This window comes from Gobio gobio, assembly GCF_949357685.1.
Source record: "Gobio gobio genome assembly, chromosome: 7".
NCBI lineage: Eukaryota > Metazoa > Chordata > Actinopteri > Cypriniformes > Gobionidae > Gobio > Gobio gobio.
Genome location: NC_137103.1, coordinates 12,738,148 through 12,763,230, shown reverse-complemented (window position 1 = coordinate 12,763,230; position 25,083 = coordinate 12,738,148). Strand labels below are relative to the sequence as shown.

The 25,083-nt window shown below is 39.8% G+C and overlaps 1 protein-coding gene across 7 annotated transcripts in view; it reads left to right on the top strand.

Annotated features, from left to right (window-relative positions):
* ubr3 (ubiquitin protein ligase E3 component n-recognin 3) overlaps positions 1–14,919 on the top strand; it is a 125,934-nt gene extending 111,015 nt beyond the window's left edge. For 6 of the 7 annotated variants that reach the window (XM_079822063.1, XM_079822064.1, XM_079822062.1 and 3 more), the window contains 6 exons: positions 1,973–2,080; positions 3,154–3,279; positions 3,404–3,580; positions 7,151–7,360; positions 7,451–7,590; positions 11,714–14,919. In XM_079822063.1, coding sequence (XP_079678189.1) covers positions 1,973–2,080; positions 3,154–3,279; positions 3,404–3,580; positions 7,151–7,360; positions 7,451–7,590; positions 11,714–11,831 — 879 coding nt within the window. In that variant the 3' untranslated portion in view covers positions 11,832–14,919. The remainder of the gene's footprint in view (positions 1–1,972; positions 2,081–3,153; positions 3,280–3,403; positions 3,581–7,150; positions 7,361–7,450; positions 7,591–11,713) is intronic. The other variant, XR_013816914.1, reaches the window with a different exon arrangement.
* The last annotated feature ends 10,164 nt before the right edge of the window (positions 14,920–25,083 follow it).

The following is a 25,083-nucleotide window of genomic DNA, read 5'->3' as shown; positions in this document are numbered from 1 at the left end:
TCTGGCACCAAGATGTTAGCAGCAGATCCTTTAAGTCCTGTAAGTTGCGAGGTGGGGCCTCCATGGATCGGACTTGTTTGCTCAGCACATCCCACAGATGCTCGATTGGATTGAGATCTGGGGAATTTGGAGGTCAAGTCAACACCTCAAACTCGTTGATGTGCTTCTTAAACTGTTCCTGAACCGTTTTTGCTTTGTGGCGGCGCATTATCTGCTGAAAGAGCCACAGCCACCAGGGAATACCGTTTCCATGAAAGGCTGTACATGGTCTCAGCAATGCTTAGGTAGGTGGCACGTGTCAAAATGACATCCACATGGATGGAGGACCCAAGGTTTCCCAGCAGAACATTGCCCAAAGCATCACTGCCTCCGCCGGCTTGCCTTCTTCCCACAGTGCACCTGGTGCCATGTGTTCCCCAGGTAACCCGGCCATCCATGTGATGTAAAATAAAACGTGATTCATCAGATCAGGCCACCTTCTTCCACTGCTCCGTGGTCCAGCTCTGATGCTCTCCTGCCCACTGTTGGAGCTTTTGGCAGTGGTCAGGGGTCAGCATGGGCACCTGACTGGTCTGTGGCTGTGCAGCCTCATACACAACAAACTGAGATGCTCTGTGTATTCTGACACCTTTCTATCAGAACCAGCATTAACTTCTTGAGCAGTTTGAGCTCCAGTAGCTCGTCTGTTTGACCACACGGGCCAGCCTTCACTCCCCACGTGCATCAATGAGCCTCGGCCGCCCATGACCCTGTGGCCGGTTCTCCACTGTTCCTTCCTTGGAGCACTTTTGATAGACACTGACCACTGCAGACCGGGAACAGCCCACAAGAGCTGCAGTTTTGGAGGTGTTCTGACCCAGTCGTCTAGCCATCACAATCTGGCCCTTGTCAAACTCGCTCAAATCCTTACGCTTGCCCATTTTTCCTGCTTCTAACATGTCAACTTTGAGGACAAAATGTTCACTTGCTGCCTAATATATCCCAACCACAGGTGCCGAGATGAAGAGATAATCAGTGTTATTCACTTCCCCTAATGAGTGACCACAATGGTCATGTTATGCCTGATCGGTTAATTCATATTACTCAGTACTTATTTTAGTAAGTACGATGTAACTGCGTCCCCTTAAAATATGGTGTAACCAAAGATTTTGCCAAAAAAAAGGAGGTTTGTCTGACAGTTTTAAAGCTGCTTGTGCAAAGTGGTGGACAGCAACCAGGCTTTTCAGTGCAGCGATGTAGAATTCATCTGATCTTTTCTTATGGGTGTTGGTACATGTATTGTTTATTTTACAGCAGCTCAATGTGGCTCATCCAGTCAGATTTCAAAGCAGAACTATCCATTTTATAATGATTAAATTGCACATTAAGACCCTTAAGATAAGCTCATTTTATTATTTTAAGCTTATTTTATTATTGTGTTATTGGCCCTCAATCCTGTTTGTTTAAGGGTGTGATGGCAATAGTGTTCAGATAACCCAGAGTGAGGAGCTACTACAGGAAATCCTTCAGATAAATCGCACTCAGAGGTTTTCATTAGCACAGAAGAGATCATTAGCAATGCTTCTGCATTCCATTACATTTTGGTGTAGAGGGGCTTTATGAGAAATAAATGGACTAATGTGAAGGGTTTCCTGTCATCAGCCAGACTGCTTTAATTCACATTTCTCTCTCGATCTCGGTCTGAAATTTCATTGCTTTTGCAAATTGCTGACTACATTTTAAAACTACTCCCAGGGTGTTTCAAAACCTAGCAAGCTTCCTTCATAGACTGCAGTATTGGGTAGTATAGGTGCTTTCAAATGGTCAAGCCATTTGTGCTGGCCAACAATGTTGTTTAGACAGTCAGCTCATTAGGTTTTGATATACAGTGTTTCCATCCAATTAGTACAATGACAGTGACTCTAGTCTGGACGGTGTAAAAAGCACTTTTCTTACTTTAGTTTATGATGTTCAATGCTATTTCAATATGCAGAACACGCCAAACTCTGACAAATCATGGGAGTCGCTCCTGGGTCACGTGATCTGCGAGCTGACGAAGGCCAAAGATGTGTACGACACCAACTCTGAGGAAGCATTGATGGTGAGTCCGCGCACAGCACTACAGAACTGTTTTATGACACCATTATATTGTAATGTTTTCTGGTTCTGACAATTATGATTTCATTCAAGTACATAGAAATGATAAGATTACCTAACAAAACTGATTTGGCTAATAATTTGATTAGCCATCCAAAATGTATTGGACAAAAATGTTTTGTTGAAGTCATTACTTACCAATTCAGCATCAGTTGTAAAAATTTGAATGTTTTAGTGAGGAAAATGCACAATTCATAATTTTTTTTTTAGTTGTCATCTTGAATCAGGGTACATTTACAGTAAAACCTTGCAACATTTTACACTACAAATCTTGGATAATACGTTAAATTGGTTGTGTACTCTTCTATTCATATTTTTAAAGTCTTTTCTACTTACCTAATAAGACAATTCGCTATATTAAAATAGAGATCTGTATTATTTTAAGATGTAATATTTATAATATTACTGTTTTTACTGTGTTGTCAATCTTGTATATGATATGATCGACAATAAAGTAAAAACAGAAGTAATGTGAAATGTTACATATTAAAATAATAATAAAATTATTCTAATATGATGATTTGATGCTCTGGGAATGTTTTTTATTATTATTATTATTATTATTATTATTATCAATGTTGAAAACAGCTGTGCTGCTTAATATTTTTGTGATAGAAAACCATGATACAATTTTTCAGGATTATTTGATTAATAGAATGTTTAAAAAAAACAGCATTAAAATAAATTATAAAAAAAAAAATATATATATATATATATATATATATATATATATATATATACTGTTGTTCAAAAAAAAAATTATATATATATAATTTTTTTTTTTTTTTTTTTTTGAACAACAGTGTATAATCTATACATGGATTCTTTATATGGAAAAACACAACGTTTCTTGAGAATGAGCCAGTTTATTCTCTATTATATGTTATTCTGTTATCATATATTATACTGTTTATAAGCTTGAAGCTTGTTCTTTCAAAGCAAATCATCTCTGAGGAAGATCGTGTGTGCTGTGGCTGTTCATTATTAGCCGTTATGAACGATGTCTTCTCTCTATAGTTGAGCTCCAGTGTGTGGTCTCCTCAGTCCATTGAGTTCACCCTACAGCAGTTCTGTCTGCCCTTCCTGAGACTGTCCTGTTTACTGCAGCACCACCTGTATGGAGACAGCTTACCCGGCTGCCAGGTACACACACACATTCCTCTCTACATGGGGACATTGCATAGACTTCTGCTGTTTAATGTACAGCTACTATAACCTAACCCTAACAGAAAACAGTTGATCGACTCGTGGCTGTCTCTCGTCACAGGTGGAGGAGGAGTTTTCTCTGCTGACCGGCTGTCTGAGTTTGACCGCTTCTGTTCAGTCCAGCGGATCCATGAGCAGCGCAGCGTGTCTGGATTGGAACTTCAATGCTTTCGATCTGATTAACCAGTGGTGTTCAGAGGTCATCGCTCTGTCCAGTACACCCTCCCAGCAGTCTGTGGTCAGTCTCTGTTTGTGTCTTGTTTCTTTGTAACCCTGTGTTGCGAACAGCAGTGTTTTAACCAATTGTCTTTATTACTGTTAACCACCGTGACCTAACCAAGTGTAACCAGCATCAATAACGTCATATTTGATATTCAGTTGATTTTTGAAGCAATAAGATTTCATGCTGCACAAATATAAATTAAAGGGGTCATGACATGAGAAATCAAATTTGTACCAGTCATACATTTGCATATGCCTGCCTCCAGAGCAAGACATTGACAAATTGTTATACATCATAGGCCCCGCCCACTGGCATTCGTACTCCACGAGCTTGAGTTTATCGACAGGACAAATTGAAGAATGAAAGAATGTTCAGCTGATTTGCTCACTTCTGTAGAAACTAGGGTTGTGCCGATGGACCGACGTCACGATGGAGAGCCACCACCGTGATGCCACGCCCCCCGTTGCGAGTCTTGCGAGTGCGACACACAATAATCCTAGTCTCTTCTATAGTTAACCTAAAAACGTTGCAGGGATCGCTCTGTAAATTAAATTGAGAAAATAACTATGGCATAGACTACAGTATTTAAAATAGCATATGCATGAGACGTGACGTGTGTTAGTCAGGCAGGCTACACAGATATTGATCTTGACATTGTACATTTAACTTAAAATATTTAATTTTGTACAAGAAAACAGCCCTTATTAATTAATTATTTAATTAATTATTATTAGTAGCCGATTGTAGTGTCTCAGGAAATCTTGCTCATTGTCACTTAGCTCTTCGGCTGATGCACTGAAGCTGCAGTTTAAGATTTAGTCAAATACAAGACTTGCGAGACACAGTGTAATGCCAGTTCACGAAGACATTTTTGTTGACAGTTGAAACAGTCACTTGTATCGGATCTGACAGCATACCATAAACGATTTCATAATTCTTTGTCTGCAAATTACAGTTTTATATGGATAATGTTTTCAAAACACTTAATCATGTGCAATAGTGAGCGGGCGTTGATACTGCTTCCTATGCAATGACATTAGCCAATCATAACAGTGGCCTTAAAGGAGCCGCACCTTAAAAAAGGAAAAGGAAAATAATTTTTCCTACATATGTACGTTATATTGTATACATATTAGTGCTGTTAATTGATTATTAAATTTAAATTGACAAATGAATCAAACACATTTTTCTGTAATTAATCGTGATTAATCACACTTAACATTTAAAGTTTTTAATATATTTCTATATTGTTTTATATTCAAATGTTTGATCTAACAGGTAGGACATATACAGAAATTGAATAGTTATCAAACACTTCAGACTTCACTGCATAATTTCTAAATTAAATATAGGTTGAATAACTTTTGTAGTAAAAAACTAGCCAAGAGCAGTGAGTGATTCTCTTTTTCTTTTGTTCTTTGATTAACATTAATGACAGACAGCAGCTGCTGTCACTTTAAGAGCTGACGCATATTACACGGATCTGACACGCATCCATTTTTGTTTTGTTTTTGTGTAAAAATGTTTAACATAATAAGTGAACCTCAAGGAACATATTAAAATAATCCCCTGACCCCATTTAAACAACACTAATCTGCGTGACAATATGTCTTTGTAGTGTGTCCGTTCTCACAGTCATGAATAATTAGGATGAAAACTTAAAGAGTGGGTAACACACACCGTTTCAACCAATCTCATGTTAATCTTGAGTACCTACAGAGTAGCTTTGCATCCTTCATATCTCAAAGTCTTAAGTTTTATTGGATTTATAAAAGACAGATAAGCTGTACAGACTCTTTCCGAAAACAGCCGAGCTCCGGAAGGCGTGCCATGCGTGGAGCTAAAGAATGGACTTAAGAGTGCACTCACACTCACTCACACACACCCACACACACACACAAACACACACACATCAGACGTCATCGCATCATAGACTCTCTATTCGTTCTGGCAAAGCTGCAGAATATCCAGAAGTTAAAGAGTTTTGTTGGTGGCCGTGATGTTGTGGCCCTCCTCCCCACGGGGTTCGGGAAAAGTTTGATTTTCCAGCTCGCTCCGTTAGTGGTGAAGGAGTTGGCTAAGGCGAACGCATGACATACGTCACGACCAAACGTTAGCGATTGGTTATGGCAGATCCAGAGTGGCTCTGTTGAAGTTTAAAACTATTGGATCTGCCCAGAGTACCCGCCTTCAAGGAAGTAAACGCTTGTCAATGGAGAGTGGCCAGACTCTCTGTACAAATGAAATGGACGACCAGGCTACTCACCGCCTGCAACAATCTGCAAATCTAACAGGCCTTGCTTATAAAACATTTGTCACCGAAAATGCCAGAAACTACATCCATGGTTTCCTTATCGCTGGGTTCTTTGGGAAGCTGAACAAGGTTATCTTTCCCTCAACCAAAAACACACTACTTTGGTGACATTGTTAAAAAAATCCTTCTCGACTTGCGTTACCCAAACGATGGGCGTGCACTCCCCGGGAGAAGTGTACATACAAGGATTTTCCGCCCTTTATGACTTTATAAAGGGTCATACTCTACAAAAACTTTCGGAAACTTGTGAGAAACTGGAAGAAGTGTATGTCCAACAAATGTTTTGAACTTTGGCCATGTTTAGCATGAGAATCCAACACTTTAACAGTGTAAAAAAGTCAGAATGCATGAAATAGCATTAGAACCCCCCCCCACCCCCATAAAGGATTATTTCACTTAAAAATGAAAATTTCCTGATATTTTACTCACCCCATCTCATGCAAGATGTTCATGTCTTTCTTTCTTCAGTGGAAAATAAATTAAGTTTTTTGGAAGAAAACATTCCAGGATTTTTTTAAACCGCATTGATTTGGACATTCAACCAGTTGGTTGCCATAGAAGTCCTCAAAAAACGTAATTTCTTGAAAGACATGAACCTCTTGGATGAGATGGGGGTGAGTAAAATATCAGGAAATTTTCATTTTGAAGTGAACTAATCCTTTAAGAAAGATGTGATGGATAGAATTTGGTTGGATGTTTTGCACTACCATCCAAAAGTTTGGGGTCAGTAAGATTTTGTTTTATTTGGAAAGCATGGATTGAATTCAACAAACATGTAAAAATCTTACAGACCGTTTTTAATAACTTAAATATTTTCTAATTATGAAATGATCCATTCAATTCTCATTGGGAATCGAATGGATCATAGAGTGGGTGTTGCAAACACAATGGAGGCAGATATGAATGCAAGTTTGCAGTCAATTGTGTATTGAAACTATTGGACATTCTTATTGCCCACCCTGTTAATATTTTTGATTAAAGATTACAAGGGCACGTTTTGTTTAAACAAAAGGGCAATGTTTACGGATAAACCATTTATTATAAACACTGCAACATTCCATAAATATGAATAGTGATTTCAGGATAACGTCAGTATGGAGAGAGAAATATAAGGTTTGTAGGTTGACTCCCTGAAAAGTGTACACTGAAAAAAAATTCACCTTCAAATTTTTTTTGCAGTCAAGATGTTACAAAGTGAAAAGAGTTGCTTTGATTGACAGTGAAAGTGAATTAAATCTGCCATGCGAGTGATATTTCTCGTCTCTCTTCAGTCTCTGTTAGTTCAGGATCCGCAGTGGGCCGCCCCTCGCCTCCTGCACCTCCCAGACAATTACAACACCATCTTCCAGTACTACCACAGGAAATCCTGCACCAGCTGCGGCAAGACCCCCAAAGACCCTGCGCTGTGCCTGGTGTGCGGCGCCTTCGTCTGTCTGAAGGGTCACTGCTGTAAACAGCAGGGCGTCTGCGAGTGTGTGCTGGTGAGTGTGGAGCAAATGCTGAAAGCTCAGTTTTAATGATCCTTACACTGATGATGCTGATTATAATTATATATGTTTTTATATCCAAAGCACTCCCAGCACTGCGGAGCAGCGACCGGCATCTTCCTCCTGGTAAACGCCTCGGTCATCATCATCATCCGAGGGCATCGCTTCTGCCTGTGGGGGTCTGTGTATCTGGACGCTCATGGAGAGGAGGACAGAGACCTGCGGTAAACCTCTCGCCTCTCTGAGGGACAGATACTGCATCTAGACTTCATTCCGTCTGCCCTTTATGACGTCATACAGGGCCATACTCTGAAAAAACTTTCTGAAACTGAAATTATATAGCATTAGCATCAAAAATACAGTAAAACTGTAATATTGTGAAATATTATTACAAACTAAAAGAATGGTTTTCTATTTTAATATATTTTAAAATGTTCCTCAAAACTCTGGTTAGTTATTAATTAGTCATTAATTCCTCACCCCCATGTCATTCCAAAGCCGTAAGACTTTCGTTCATCTTCGGAACACAAATGCAGATAATTTTGACGAACTCAAAGCTTTCTGACCTCTCCATAGACGGTGATTTAATAACACTTTCAAGGCCCAGAAAGGAAGGAAAGACATCATTAAAATAGTCCATGTGACTTCAGTGGTTCAACCTTAATTTTATGAAGTGAGTGTAAACAGTGCATCGCTTCCAGAACGCCGGCTTACCATTGGCCGACGCTGTTCACGTGAACACCATGACGCATGCGCACGAGTCGTTCTGACGTAGAACTAGGAAGCGCTGCACTCTTCACACTACGTCAACAGTGTAAGAGTCTGACACAGACTAAAAGAAATAGTTGAATCAAGTCGTTATTTTGTTTCTTTTTTGCGCACAAAAGTCGCTTCATAAAATTAAGGGGTGTAAATAATGACAGAATTAAAATTTTTGGGTGAACTAACCCTTGAAGCGGTCCACACCGCAAAATGAAGCTCTTATTTGCATTGCATCTTCTCTTTGTTGTTTATGATGAGAGAATTCATTCAGTGAAGCATGTGCGTTTAACGATTTGACCAAAAATAAAAATCTCGATTAATTGAACATTTTACCTCGATTACGATTAATGAATGTTTTTTTTTTGCTTTTTTTTTAGCTTTCCTTTTTTTGCCCTCATAGTTCACTGATAAGGTTTGTACTGTAAATAATTTCTACTATTAAAGGTGGGATATTTATTTCTAATGAGAGAGGGCATTTCTTTGTGATTTTAAAGGGGTGGTTCCGTGTTTTTTTTCTAGGCTTGGTTGTGTTTTTATGGGGCGCAGTAAAACATGTCTTAATACTTATTTTCTTTTAAAAACGCCATATTTTTCTTATATTTTACCTTTATTCCACACCGCTGTCTCCACTGTTCTTTGAACGGCTCGTTTGCTTCCTGCTTCTGTGAAGCCCATCCCTCCGAAAAACGCAATGATCTTAGATTGGCTAGATGGCCAAATGTAGTTTGTAGTCCTGCAACAGCTCTCTCTCTTTCGTAATGACTGCGACGTGGCCTTGCCCACTTTGTTGCGTGTTCGCGGGGGCAGTGTTTATGTTAATAGCAGGTGTTTATGATGTCACCAACCTGGGAGGAAGCTTGTTGGAGTCCAAACCGGCCGTTTTTGTAGGCAATAAACTGCCATAACTTTAAAAGACAGTATCTCTGTTTGCATTGAACTTTCAGTGCTGTAACTTTGCAGATACTGTTTATGCTCAAGCAGCAACATTACACACTAACTAAAGTAAAAAAAGTGAAAGCGCATGCAACCACCCCTTTAAAATACTTGAAGGAAACGGTTCAATTTCAGCAGTTATTGTCCATGGGGTATAGGGACACATGTCACAAGCACCGGTACTTCGGTACTGAAATTTATAAAAATGTGACGATACCAGCATTTCTGTAGTACCGACTCCCGAGTATATTCGATACCCGCAGCTGCGTTCAGTGGCTTCCGTGTTTATCCAAGCGTAGGGCTCCAGACTGTAGCCGAATATATAGTAGTGTCTGTGAATATTAAACTACAAAATACTATTTAAATATTACTCCTGCATGTTCTGCGTCTCTGTGTGAAATGACGGTCTGTCGGGCGATGCGCGGGCGGGAACGCGCGCGCACACACACACGTGTGTGACACTCGCTCGCTGTCTTTGTAGTCTCTGCCGTGTGTCACTATATGTGGACACGAACGCATAAACCATCACTTCATAAGAATTTGCCCTTTCATTTGAGAAAACTGTCATATCATGAACACAGGCACTCAAAGGTCTTTCACGGCAACCCGTCAAAATAAAAGTTTGGTTTAAAAAAATTGAAATTGACAGAATATATTAGGTTACTGTTGTAGCCTACAGTAGATTTAGCTACGTCTCTATGTAATAATAATACGTCTCTACTAATAATAATAATTATGCCTAGATGGTTGATTATTTTTCACTTGATCTTTTTCTATAAACAATATTTACTTTTAAACAGCATACAGCCTTTAAATGTTTATGTATTATTTACTTATAATGATTATCATCATAAATAATAAACTTAATACATTTAATTATTTTTTTTAATAGTTAAATAAAAAATAAAACATTTTGTTTGTGGTACTACTGGAATCCCTAATGGGGTATATTGTGGTTCATCAGATAAATTAGCACAGTAGGCCCACATCGCATTTATTTGAATACATTAATGAGAGAGTGATTGTGTAGTCTCTATTAATTATGAAGCTGTGGTTTGTACTTCCTTCAAAGGTATTAAAATCTATGCTATAACGGTTGAGTTTCTAAGCTACTTTAGTGATAAATCACAGGGCAGCGTTGACAATGAGTTTCTGCGCGCGATCTTCACGTGATGTGTGAGCTTCTGTCTGAATGTTCGTGCGTCACAATATATCAGGAATTAGTTCAACATAATACACATCCGATGGTCTAAAATCGCTTTAATGTTCAAACTGGCAGGCCTTAAAACACATACAAATGACAAAGGTTTGTGAGGACGCAAGTGTAAGTGATCTGGCTTCAGGCCGCGCGCGCGTTGTCAGAGACACAACACAGCTCTCTGTGTCTCAGAAAAAAGCTCATGAGCACTGAACAGAGAAGTTTTCCATAAAGTTGCTCTTGAATAGTGCACAATCGCTTTAATGTTCAAACTGGCAAGCCTTTAAACTCATTTAATTGATCAATTTCATGAGGACACTAGTGAAAGTGATCTGGCTTCGAGGCTTGCGCGCGCCGTCTCTGTGTGTGTATCAGCCATAGACCGTAAAAAAATATGGACGACGCGACTTCATTGACTTCCGCTGACCATAGTTGAAGCTTTCATAGGCCCGCATCCCAAAAAAAGTCAGTTAGTGCCTCAGTGACAAGTTCACTCAGAGAAGCCGTCAATCTCAGCTGTCAATCATGACGTCACACCCCCCATTTTTAAAGCATCAAATAACTAACTAAAACGAAACTTATTTAAAAAACGAACACTTGAAATGAAATCATCGTAATAAAAACTGCCTAAATTGACAGAAACCATCTTTAGGAAACAATTATTTGAAGTGTAATTGAATTGTTTAGTGAGTCTCGCGTCCATTCAAATACATGGAGCGGTGGAGTTTGAGCTATACTGGGACCAGCCACCGGGGGGCGATCGAGGCGCGGAAGCTATAGTTTCTGACAGGAGCGCTGCAGGCTTGGTATCAGTGCATATAAGAACGGCGATTAACTGACCTGTATAAACTGTGTAAAACATGCAATTACCATAGTAATTCTGAGCATCTATAAACAAAGATAACTGCTCCTGCATCTCTCCGTGTGCCTGCAAACTGCACTTGATATGACTGACGGGGCGGAGTCATGTGACCAAAAATAAAATAACGACATGGGCAAATTGCGTCGGTTAGAGGTTCTACATTTCGGTTTCGATTAATCGTCCAGCCCTAATGTGCACTGAACAAAATGAGAACGGCATTTTCAGCATCTGAATGCCTCTGGCCATTAAATTCATAAGCTCAACAGAAACATGTGGTTGGTTATAATGCTGCGTAAGAAATGTGTAAAATATCTGATGCACTGTGAGCAGATCTACATGTAATGCCTCAAAATCAACATTTCATTCACAGCGATAGCTGTACATTTATTTACTTGCACGGGCATTTTTTGACCCCTTGTTTTAAATTTAAGGTGCATTTTTTTTTATTTTGGTTAATTTCTAAGTGTTTTATTTAGTTCATTGCCCTGTTATGCCTGCCTAAAAAATGTTTTGCAGGTTGGAGTGTTTATTTATTTTGTAGAGAACTATTTACCTTTCCTGCTGTAACCTCCTGCTCTTTTCTGTTCTGTAGCCGAGGAAAGCCTCTGTATTTATGTGAGGAGAGATACCGCGTCCTGGAGCAGCAGTGGGTCTCGCACACCTTCGACCACATCAACAAGCGCTGGGGTCCCCACTACAATGGACTTTAACACATCCCGGAGAGGACAGGTCACATGATGTCATCCTCTGATGATTTCTGTCGTGTAATATAAAGAGAACCTGCGTCGAGTCGGCCACAGCCTGGGTTCATGTGAAGTTTAGTGTACAATCAAGCCTAATGACTAACAGCGTGTGCGTGCGTGCGTGCGTGTGTGTTTAAAAGTGATTTTTTCGTGTGGATTTATAGGGGAGATTTTTTGTTTCGTCCCAGCAAGCTCACAGTGAAAGCACACTGAGTGAATCCGTGTCGATCCTGTTAGACGCACAAGTGGAAAAAATGCTGTGTGATATTTGGAAAACCGAGGAGAGATTCTTGGGAGAGAAAAAAAAAACGATTCTGACCAACGTTAAACAAATCATGTACAGATATCAGAATTCATATCAAAACCTTGAATGCTCTCAACATATCCCCCCGCCACCCCATGACCAGTGCGATGTGCAGTCACGCCATGCTATTTGAGTTTAAGCGCATCTCAGAAGATTGACTGTGAGTTGAGAAGCAGTGCACGAGACGAAATGTAAAGCGATTCGAGCTAGAGCGCGGTTCGTCTCCGAGTCGAGGTGTAGTTGCAGTCATCCTCAGGTATTTTATTTCATTTGTTTTTGTTTTGTAGTCTCAGATTTTAATATTTAAAAAAAAAAGTGCTGCTATTCATTGTTTAAAAAAAAAAAGTAAATTATACCTTTGTAAAAAAAAAAAATATTTTTACAATTTTCATCTTTTTTTCTTTTCTTTTTTTTTGTTCTAATGAAGGCTCTGTGTTTGATGGTGGTTGGCTGGTCTGTTGAGTTTATTATATATAAAAAAAAATATTCCCCTGCAACCTTGTACAGCATTTCTTGTCACATTATATGGCGGGAGTCTTTATGGTCTTTGGCTTGCATAAAGGTTGTCCTTCTCTCACCCAAGGCCGTTTGAAAATAATAAATATAAGGAAAAAGCCTTTATATATTACACATTATAAAAGTATTCTATAATGCACCTTATACATTGTTTGTACATAATTGTAACCACAGTTGTAATACACAATCTATTCAATGTTCAGAAACACAACCACGAATCTGTAAATATTATAATGCATTTTAGCTTTGGTTACAATTATGAAAGGATATAATGCATTATGAATACGTTTATAATGCATTGAACATAAAGGCTTTAAGTGTTGCCAAAATATGATTTGCATTAAGAAAATGAAGCTTATTTAGATAATTAAGTTTTTTTTTTCTTCACAGTTCTCATTGATGTAATGCATCTTGATGTTTTTTTCTTGTTTCTCAATGGCTTTACTGTGGTCAGATGTGCTTGAATTGTCTGCAAAGTATTGAAATGCAAAAAAAAAATGGTGGTTCTAAAAAAAATAAGCTTAGTTTTTAATGCAAAATATCATTATTTTTGATTTAAGGCTGAAATGGTGACCTGTCCTTGTCAAGTTTCTTGATTCACCTCACTATAGCTCACAAATCTGACCACAAACCCACCAAGTCAATTGTCACTCAAGGTCTTGATTGTCTTTCCCATATTCTAATTACATGATGATGCCTAGACCGGTGTCAGATGGTCCATAGGGGGCAGTGTTTTCCATTGGTTCACACAACTCTTATAGATGAGATGCTCCGAGACAGAGGGCTTATGTCTGAAATTAAACCTGTCTGAAACCTCTGAAGTTAAAGGAACACGCCACTATTTTTGAAAATAGGCTTCCATTTTCCCTAGAGTTAAACAGTTGAGTTTGACCGGTTTCGAATCCATTCAGCCGATCTCCGGGTCTGGCGGAAGCACTTTTAGCATAGCTTAGCATAGATCATTGAATCTGATTAGACCGGTCAAACTCAACTGTTTAACTCTAGGGGAGCTTTTCAAAAAAAAGTGTCGTGTTCCTTTAAGAAAGCCCTTAGTAATAATTTTTCTCGACTTTTGAGATTTGTAGCGTAGTCAAATTTCTCCTCTAGAATTTCGCAGGTTGTGAAGTTTTCTTGTTTAAAGACGATGTGTGTTATTGTGATTATTATTTTGAAGCACACACCACTCGGATAATGAATTCCTGATCTAAATTGTTTGAACTCGGCCAGATTGTGTGTGTATAAAAAAATCCGACCAAATAAAAAAAAAAAAAAAATTGTTATCAAAAAGAAAGAGGCGCTTTATGCAAATAGACATTTAGCGAAGGCTAGTTTTCCAGTCTGATAAATGCGGTGTTCCTCAAAGCTCTGTCCTCGGACCATCTTTGATTGTGTAATCTGTTACTTTGGAGAGGGCATTATGTATGCACATGTTAATGATTTGAAAATGCGTTAAACTGGATCACATCAAATGTAATATGACAGCCCAGTCCAGTGATGGACGTGTATGGTATGGCACAGTTTCTTTATTTTAAGCAGCTCCTCTGTTAGCAGGTGATTTAGCACTTCCTCTTTTCATCCTTTCCCCCTTCAAATTTCAAATCAAGCTTCACATTAGCACAAAATGTTCCCAGATTAAACATTATAATTTGCCTTGTGTGACAGCTCTCAATGTGGTGTCTCAATCAAAAGAATAACTTTAGTGGAGCCCTTGTGAAAATGATATTTGGTGCATTTACAGGGACGTGTAACGTCCGGCTATGTCGAGGGTCATTTGCTTGCTTTGTTTCTTACTGAAGACGGACAAGCGCCTCCCAATTCTCAGACACTCATGTACCAGGACAAGCATGTTTGGTTTGTATTGATCAGTTTGACTGGTAGGTATTGATTATCATTGCTGCGATCATGTCATGCTGGATGGAGGGTGTTTTCAGTGCACTTGAAGTTAGCTTCTCTTCATTATTTTGTCTTGATTTCTTGCATGCTGCTGTTTTATTTCCTCTTTGAGAGTTCTTCTGTCTCTCCGTCCCCACTTTGTATAGACACAGTTGTGCTAAGTGTGATGGGTGGATAATGCTGGTGTGTTCTCCTGCGGTGAATGCTTGTCAGGCAGGCAGTAATACAGTACATTACTGTAGGTGCTGATTCAGACTTTATGATGTCATCTCTGAAAGGGTGACTTTTAATGACATTTAATGCAAAATGTAACATATGTGAATAAAATATACAGATGCTCTGAAATGCCTTTGTTTTTTGTCAAGCGTTATAATCCAGAAATGTTGCACAGGTACACTATATTGCCAAAAGTATTGGGAAACCCCTCCAAATCATTGAATTCAGGTGTATAAAATCAAGCACATATGCAGACGCTTCTACAAACATGTGAAAGAACAGGTCGCTCTCAGGAGCTCAGAGAACTCAAGCGTGTTACTGTGATGGGCTGCCACCTGTGCAATAAGTGAGGCATTCATTCCTCACTACTAAATATTCCACGGTCAACTGTTAGTGGCATTATAGCAAAGTGGAAGCAATTGGGAACAACAGCAACTCCGCCACGAAGTGGTAAAATCACAGAGCGGGGTCAGCGCATGCTGAGGCACACCGTGTGCACAAGTCGCCAACTTTCTGCAGAGTCAACAGCTACAGACCTGTGGCCTTCAGATTAGCTCAAGAACAGTGCGTAGAGCTTCATGGAATGGGTTTCAATGGCCGAGCAGCTCATCCAAGCCTTACATCACCAAGTGAAATGCAAAGCGTGGGATGCAGTGGGGTAAAGCACGCCACCACTGGACTCTAGAGCAGAGGAGACGTGTTCTCTGGAGTGACCAATCACGCTTCTCTGTCTGGCAATCCGATGGGCGAGTCTGGGTTTGGCGGTTGCCAGGAGAACGGGACTTGCCTGACTGCTTTGTGCCATGTGTAAAGTTTGGTGGAGGGGGGATTATGGTGTGGGGTTGTTTTTCAGAGCTTGGGCTTGGCCCCTTAGTTCCAGTGAAAGTAACTCTTAATGCTTCAGCATACCGATACATTTTTGACAATTTCATGCTCCCAACTTTGTCGGAACAGTTTGGGGATGACCTCTTCCTGTTCCAACATGACTGCACCAGTGCACAAAGCAAGGTCCATAAAGACATGGATGAGCGAGTTTGGTGTGGAGGAACTTGACTGGCCTGCACAGAGTCCTGACCTCAACCCGATACTGTGAGCCAGGCCTTCTCGTCCAACATCAGTGCCTGACCTCACAAATGCGCTTCTAGAAGAATGGTCAAAAATCCCCATAAACTCACTCCTAAACATTGTGGAAAGCCTCCAGAAGAGTTGAAGCTGTTGTAGCCCCGAAGAGTGGGCCAACTCCACATTAAACCCTACGGATTAAGAACGGGATGTCATGTGCATGCAAATCCACACGATTTAATAATTTGTTCCCTTTATTCATAGATCGTGTGCACGATTTGGCATATTGCGGGAATTAATTAGTAAATCGTGCACATAATTTAGCCTACTATTTTTTCCTGCATGTCATGTGTGGGCTCTGTATGAATGAAATGTCGACCCAGGACGAGCTATAGTGCGAATCTTTGGTGGTGTTGATGGACTCGATCTACTCCATCTGTGTTTGATCATTGCTCTGAATCTGGATGTAGTCTTTGACAAAGCTTTTTGCTCAGAAGGTTTTTTTTTTTTTATGAAACTTACCCATATTCAAGTGTTGATAAAAAAAGGGGAAAAAAAGAATGAATGAATGATTTTTTAAAGCAGATTCTCTGTTCTTTAATTTGATATATTGCATGTTCAGATATTCATACAACAAAATATTCTGGGGGCCATGATGTTTTTGTGACGATCAAAAAAGCCTGGTGAGGAAAGAGTTAATAGACCAATTTAAATACGTTATAAACCGTTTAATGCACAAGTCAGTTGAATCTCTATATTATTGCGCTGTTTTCATTGAAGCGCGCACACACAGCGAGCGAAGATCGCGGTTGCGCGCACACACATTCAGGAACACCGAAACTTGTTCTTAAGCAGGGCTGGACTGGTAATCTGGCGTAACGGGCATTTTGCCGGTGGGCCGACGCACTTTGGGGCCGATACAAGGTTATTTATTTATTTAATTTTTTGCCACGGACTGGCCCGTCATGTAGGGACAGCGGCCCATTGGTTTGTCTTCTGAATTGACAGGCCAAAGCGAGAGAGACCCTACTGAGAGACCTTCCCTCCTCCATAGACTGTGTCCATATTCGGCGCTGTTTAAAAATGTGGGCGCATGAAACTGCAAAAGGGGAATATCCGCGCAACAGCGCTGCCGAACGTGCGCTGCGTTTGTGCTGCTCTATGAAGTGATGAACCGGCACTTTGACTCCGAATGTTGTTTTATACAATCGTGTGATATGGGAACATTAAAGGTTCTGTGGTGAATCAGCTGAAAACAGCCGCGGCCATGTAAATACATCACGAGGTAAATTGGAAAACAGCAATACACACAACTACAAACTTGTCACTCTAGCACAACCAAATTCAATAGTTTATTATTATTTATTTATTTTCGAAACCATATACCTATGGTAATGAGGAGCATGATTTTACCTGTTGACTAGGCCTACCATGCCCATACCATACCATACCATACCATGCCCATGAAACTGACCTACAGTTAAAATGTCATTACACTCTAAAAAAAAGGTTCTATATGGCACCAAAAATGGTTCTTGGCTCGTAATGATAGGGGAACCTTTTTTAGTGCTATATAGCACCAATTTTGGTGCTTCAGTGGTTCTTCAGCGGTTCTTCAGAGGTTCTTCACCGGTTCTTTGACGTAGGTGCTATATAGCACCTCTGAAGAACCACTGAAGCACCAAAATTGGTGCTATATAGCACTAAAAAAGGTTCCCCTATCATTACGAGCCAAGAACCATTTTTTGTGCCATATAGAACCTTTTTTTTTAGAGTGTAGGGTAATTAAATTATAATTCAACAAAACCGCTTTAAAGCCTGGATCCCATGCATTAAAGGGATAGTTCACCCAAAAATGAAAATTGTCATAATTTACTCACCCTCAAGTTGTTCCAAACCTGTATGAGTTTCTTTGTTCTGCTGAACACAAAAGAAGATATTTTGAAGAATGTTTGTAACCAAGCAGATAGAGCAACTATTGACTACCATAGTAGGGAAAAAAATACTATGGTAGTCAATAGTTGCTCTATCTGCTTTGTTACAAACATTCTTCAAAATATCTTCTTTTATGTTTCACGGAAGAGAGAAAGTCATACAGGTTTGGAACGACATGAGAGTGAGTAAATGATGACAGATTTAAAAAGCAGTAAATTCACTTTAATGTATCCTAGCTCAAAATCAGTGGTTTACTGATTAATCATCAGAGACATAAATCACCCTGCAAACTCTCACTTCACCCTGCTGCCATCTGGTAAGCGCTTCCGTAGCCTGATGGCAAAGACTGAAAGACTCAGGAGGAGTTTCTTCCCCCAGGCCATCAGACTCCTGAACTCAGTCACGTGACTTCACTTCACCCCGCACACGCATAAACATCCAGTTTATACATTAACATTCACATACTGCCATTGCACTGCACTTTACGTTCCTATTGTTACTGTGTAACAACCTGTAATAAACCTGTTTGCACATCATACTCCTGTTTGCACATTATACTCCGATTTGCAATTATACCTATTGCATGCACATCATACTTCTCTATATAAATATATATATATATATATATTATGTTAACCACTTATTTTTAAGTCTACAGTTTATCTCACTTATCATATCCACTTACTTTATATTTTTATTTATTTTTTTATTTTTATCTTATTTCCTATTTTTATCTTACTTGATTTATTTATAACTCTACTTATGTTAATACTTTTTATTCTAATTTTATTCTATTTCTATTTTAATTTCCCTTGTGTTCTTGTAACTGTTATTTGCACTGTCCATGGAGCGGACCTGTTTACATTTCACTGCCAGTTGTATATTGTGTATATAACTGTGTATGTGACAAATAAAACTCTTGAATCTTGAATCTGTCAAGTACATTTTTGTGTGACAAAAGTGCAATATTACGTTTGTTATCTGCATTTGCAGTAAATTCGATAATATCCATCATTAGTTGTCCCTGTCCTAGATTTATTTATTTACTCAAATTTAAGGCCCTAACCTCAGTTAAAACATTCAAGAGGAACTCATGGGCCGGATGGGCTGGGTTTGCCAGGGCTGAATTTTAGCCCCAGTCCAGCCCTGTTCTTAAGGCTGCCCCGCGATTTTTTTTGTATTACAATAGATTCGCTACTGGATCACTACATTATATTTCTCAGCAGGGAGGGGTTTACATCGCTATTTTGAAGTAATAAACGCACATCTTCATTGTAAGAGAGATGCTGAAAAGACGCAGGTAAGAATCTCTCTCTCTCATTCAAATAAATGCTGTAATTCCTTCATTTAAATAAATGTAACCGTTAATTGTACGCACGACTTTATCTCACTCTGTGCCTGATTCAAAGTGAACATGAATGCTAGATCTAACCAGCCGTAATAACTGACGAAAATAACTCAGTTTTACCCTTCCGGTCAAATATTGCGCTGCAAACATCAACAATAGCTTTACGTTTTCAATATTGACAAATGGCCATGGTATAAGCAGGCTAGCTGTGCATTAAACGATTTGATTTAGGCTTCGAAGTCGACTTCGAAGATGGCAAAGCGTTTGGGGTGAGTACAAATCAATCAAATGTCACTGATATTCATCGCCTGGCCTGTTGCCTGCCTTAAAGTATAGAGTATAGGGCAGCTCAGTGGATAGCCCTTCACCTCACAGCAAGAAACTCCTCAGTTTGGTCCTTGCTGAGCCATTAGGCCTTTCTAAAATTGACCTATGAGAGGGTCTGTGGCTCTGACCATTGGAGAAAGCTTTAAAGAAATTTCTAGGTAAAATCTAAGTTCCCAACGAAAGTATTGTTTAGTGTAAAACATGTTGAACGTTTGCAAACAGGCTGTCAATTCATTAAATGTTAAGCTATTTATTCTCTCACAAAAGCTGTTTATTCAGTGTAGTGAAGCCTCTCCTCCATTGACATCCATTCAAAAATAGGCCTCTTACTCCTTCCCTGCGCACCGCGGAGTGTTAGCTTTAGTTCACCAAAAAATGAAAATTAAGTCATCATTTACTCACCCTAATGCCCTTTTTTCTTTGTTGTATGCCCTTCTTTTCCCAAAGCCTATCGCAATGGTTCCCAAACTGGCGGCGCTATTAAAAGGGGGCCGTGGCAAAGGCTAAGGGATGGTGTATAGTCAGCAGATTATGCAACCAACCAAAAAAAAACAAACTCAAGATATAAGATTCCACTGCGAAAAGTGAAAGTATTGTAGAGTGTGACAAAATAAAAGGGGAGGGTCTCGACGAAATCTGAATGCAAGAGGTCACAGGAAAAGCATTTGAAGCACATGATGCCAGGTGTAAAGGATAATGCATCTTGGCTGACCATCAAAAAATCTTAATACTAGGTGGCACCTGTAAAAGTATATTTGCCATATTGTAAAAGTCTGGTTGCAAAGCCTACGCCGAAATTGCGACTGATTTACCAAAGAATCCACAGTGAAATGTACCGAATACAAATAAATAGGGTAAACGTACCTATTAAGCTCACCTAAATCTACATTGAGACGTTTTAGTGCACAGGGTATTAATGTTAAAATAAAATATTAATCTCTCACTCAATAACATTTTGACAAAAGCATTTAAATTAAGATATACACCATTAAATGCAAAAAGTCTGGCTGTCATCAGGGCTCGACATTAAGTTGGTTCAAGTAAATCTGTCACTTACTTGTCCGAGCAAAAAGTTTGCTTGTCCTTTTTTTTTTTCTTTTTTTGTGTGTGTGTGTGTGTAAATATAATTTATTCTGAAGCAATATTCTCACCAGTGTTCAATCAGCTTTGACATTTTTAAATCTGCATATTTGTGATATTTTTACCTTTATAAAGTGTAACCCCCCCCCCCCCATAATCTTATTAAATATAGGCTATGCTTCAGCTTTCATTTTATTTTTAATTTGATCTAGAAATTAAATTAGAATAAGACACTCTAGGGCTTTTTCCAATCAAATTAAATAATTTACACACACACACACAAAAAAATACAACTGCTTTAAAGGGGTGATGAACTGAGAAATCAACTTTCCCTTGAGCGTTTGATATATAAGGTTATGGTAATACAAGTTGTTATTTAGTTTTTTTTGGCGCACCAAAAATATTCTCGTCGCTTTATAATATTAATATTGAACCACTGTACTCACATGAACTGATTTAAATATGTTATTAGTACATTAATGTATCTTGAGAGAGGAAATGTCATTGCTGGCTATGCAGGCCTCACTGAGCCTTCAGATTTCAACACAAATATCTTAACTTGTGTTTTGAAGATGAACGGAGGTCTGACGGGTGTGGGACGGCATGAGGGTGAGGAATAAATTACAGTATTTTCATTTTTGGGTGAACTAACCCTTTCATTTAAGTACAGTTACTTCCGATGTAATTCCATTAAATACTGTATAGACCAACAATTCTGTGTAAAACAAATGTAATGTAACCTTCTCCCTTTAAAAAGTTCAAGTTCAAGAATAATTTATGCAATTTTATATGATTTATTTGAAAGAATTATTAAAGAATTAAAAGAGTTCCACGTCTATCTTTGAATTGTTCAACTGGTCGAAGTTATATGGGTAGTTGGTTAGTAATCTAATTACACTGTTGAAGATGTAATTTGTTTTAGAGAAACTTACCAAACACTGTGCATAAATTATGTTATGTTTTAAATATAACAGTTCTAATGTTGAAATCTTAATTGATTGAGAAAAAAAAGAAAGAAATATAGGCTCATTTTTAAATATTAATCTAAAAGCAGGGAACTCAATTTATTTCTACTATCTCTCAGTTTAATATTGGAGGAGTGTTTGGGAAACTCGTTTGGAAACAGTATTTCATTAGTTGCCACCAGTGTGAATGTGTGTGTGTTTGCTGCTTCTGGAGCTGCTCAGATGGTTGAGCTCACTATTTTGCCATCATAGTGGAGATTTCGTTCTGTCCGCTGTAAACTGCTGCTCTGACTCGGGTTTGCTGTTGGTGTGTTAGGAGTGAACAGATCGAAATACTTTCGAGACTTCTCTGCAGATATCGACGACAAATACTGAATTTACTTGCAGCGTTCAGTGTCCATAATGGCTCTGTTCAGCAGTGTATTGAGGCAACTATATGAGCGTTTCGCTCACTTCTTGCTCAGAAGGGAGACGCCTCAGAGAGCACAGCAGTGTGAGAAACCTCCAGAGCAGTGTGAGGCCTTCGACTACACCGCCAATGACAGGAAGCGCAGGAAGAGACGCCGCAAGGTACCTGAGAAGTACCCGCTCGGAGAGAGAGGAGACGTGCACCGTCTGGAAAAGTTGATGGAGGGAGGAAGTGAGCTTAGAGGAGCTGGAGAAAAGAAAAGGAAGAAGAGAAAACGGAAGGAACGAAAGATCACTTCTTGTGGAGGTCAAACCACAAGACCACTACAGTCAGATCTTCCTTCTTAAAGCCAATAGAGGGAGATCTACCAATGCTTCCAAGTGTCTCCGGATACCTCGCTCTACCAGCCGCTCACTTCAAACCCCTGCCTCCAGTGACCAAACCTGTGCATCCTCAGAAACCAGATCCAGCTCCTGAGGACGTGTTATACCTGCCATGTTCTTCACTTCAAGTGGATCCTCCATGTCTCGATGAAGATGTTTCCTCTTCATCCCATGTGCTTCCATTGGTGGTTCCTCCATGCCCCACTCCAGCACCCGATGAACTGTTTTCCATCCGATGCTCTTCAGCCCAAGTGCGTCATCCCAAAGGACTTCCTCCGAGCCCCACTCCTGCACCTGATGAAGTTGTTGCTCTGCGACGTCCTCCCAGCCGGAAGCCTCAGCCGCTCACTTCTTCCCTGGTTGAGCCACCTCCACAACTCATGCTGATTGACATAGAGGATGAGGAGAGCGAGTACGTGGAGTACACAGGGAAGACCATCCGGGCCAGTGACTTCCTCGAGTCTGAACGCCCCCAAACGCCAGAGGCTGAAATCAAACCGAAAAAGATGTTTGCTTGGTTGGAGGAGGACAGCGAGGTGCAGGATGAAGCGTGGGCAAGGGAAGTGGTGGAGGTCCAGGCTAGGGATGGCGAAAACTAAACATTTTCTTGACCGACCACCGAGCCTCATTAGCCGGTTGAAACCGGTTAACCGATTAGTTTAAAATATGCTGCGCTATTTGAAATAACAGCCGCGAGCCGCGCCTGCAATTTCGCAACTCTGTCGCATCTCTCTGCCGCTCTGCCTCCCGCTCTCAGCACCAAGCTTCAGCCACGCCCTCCATCAAGCGTTGACGCCGGAGCCCCGTGTGAATGCGGCGTCACACACACACTGTCCCGGCGCCGCCGCCTCCCTTCCACTCACGTCACTTTTTTAAAATCCCCTACAGTGCGAAACATGAGTCCCGCAAACGCGGTGCAGAGGAGCTTGTTTGTAATCGGAGGACAAATGGCTCCTTAGTTTCGAAATGGTTTGGGTACAAGGTGATCGCATTGAAAATAAAGGCATTTGTCTAGCGTTAGAAGCTCATTTGAAACATTGCCACGGCTCATTTAAGAAAATGACAGTTCCGAAGAGACTCCGCTTTAGTTCGAGGTAGTGCTAACAATAATAAAGAAAGATGATGATCAACACCTTATGTGTTACCACTGAAATGTAGAAGTAATATATTTCCAAATGTAAGCCCATCTTATGCGGAATGTTGTCTAATAGACTGCAACACGATAAAACCAATGGATAAAACAGGCACCTTCAGAAAGCGTAAAAGACGCACCGGCCAAGGCAGGTCTAACTCACTGTGTGCCTTCTAATTAAGCACTGTATCACACAAGTTGCAACTTACATCTGTGTCATTCTTTTTGGTGAAACGGTCCCACACACTACTTTTCTTTGCACGCTTCATACTGTCGTCTGCCCTGGCTCTAACCTCGCCTGTTTACTTTTTGCAAACCTTGTGAGCGTGCAAACCCAAACGCTGTGACCTCGCGCCAAATGTTTTTATTGGTTTATTAAGTACAAGCAGGCGAGTTATGAAAAATTGAGTGTGAGGGATTTGTTCACTTCACACAAAAAGATTTTGAAATGAGATGGCTAACTGTAGTAGCGTTTAGTCCACTGTCTATAATAGCCTAATTTAGAGATCACTTCTTTTTTTTTTAACCGACAACTGACAACTTTGATCGGTTAACGTTGATACGGTCAACCATCGGTCAAACGGTCATCGGTTAACATCCCTAGTCCAGGCATTTGAGGAAGAGGAAAGTGACCCCAGCGAAATGGGAGACTCCAAGCCCATACAAGGCCATTGGGATGATGCCTCTCAGATCGATGAGCTCTTCTTTGCAGCCTCTCCTGGCGGTCCCAAGAACGAGACCCAGCACAATGTGAACATCCAGAAAAAGTGCAAAAGAAAAGTGCCACTTGTTCTGTTCACCTTGGCAGAGGAGAAGGCCAAGAAAAAGCAGGAGAAGAAAATAATCAAGGAGAAGGAGCGAAGAGAAGAAGAGTTGCAGCTTGAACTCTACATGAACGACCCGAAACTGAAGCACTTGTGGATCAACAAGCACAACCACAACTACAGCTCCTCCTAATGCAGATCTTCGTCCCTCTTCACCTTTAACCTGTGTAAATAAAAAAGTCTGCATACTAAAAGTTGAAAGATCCATGACTCTTCCTGACTATTAAAACAAAAAACACGTGTAGGCCTATATGAAGTGAATCAATTTGAAGTCATTTGAATAACTGAGCAGCAGGAAGTGAATCATTCAGTGCAGTTCACAGCAGTGAAGTTTCTTAAGTTTCTTAAGTCTCAAGTCTCATCAACTTCAAGTGATCATAAATCCATTTGAGAAAGTAAATACATTTAATTTGTCTAAACAAAGGAGGACTAATAAAACTTTACATCAAAGTCACTGCCTTAATGATTTAAACCCTTCATTCAATCGATTCGTTCAAATAAAATAAAAAATGTAACTTAGCAAACGGCTGTATTTATGAATGGATAGCCTAACGGCCCGTTCTGGATGTGAAATTGTCCCTGCATAATAAAACGTGCATGTTTTCCTTCTAAAATGTTCCATATACACCCAAAACAATCTTTGTGTAGGCTATAGGCTACACAATTACAAAAAAGGACAACATTTTCTGTTGAACAAAAATCACAGGAATAATCAATATTTAATGATATCTCTTTTGGCATATAGAGCAAAGACATTCCATTCCCATTAGCAATGCAAATAAAATAATTGAGTCAGACGACACACACACTCATATATCTGTAGCC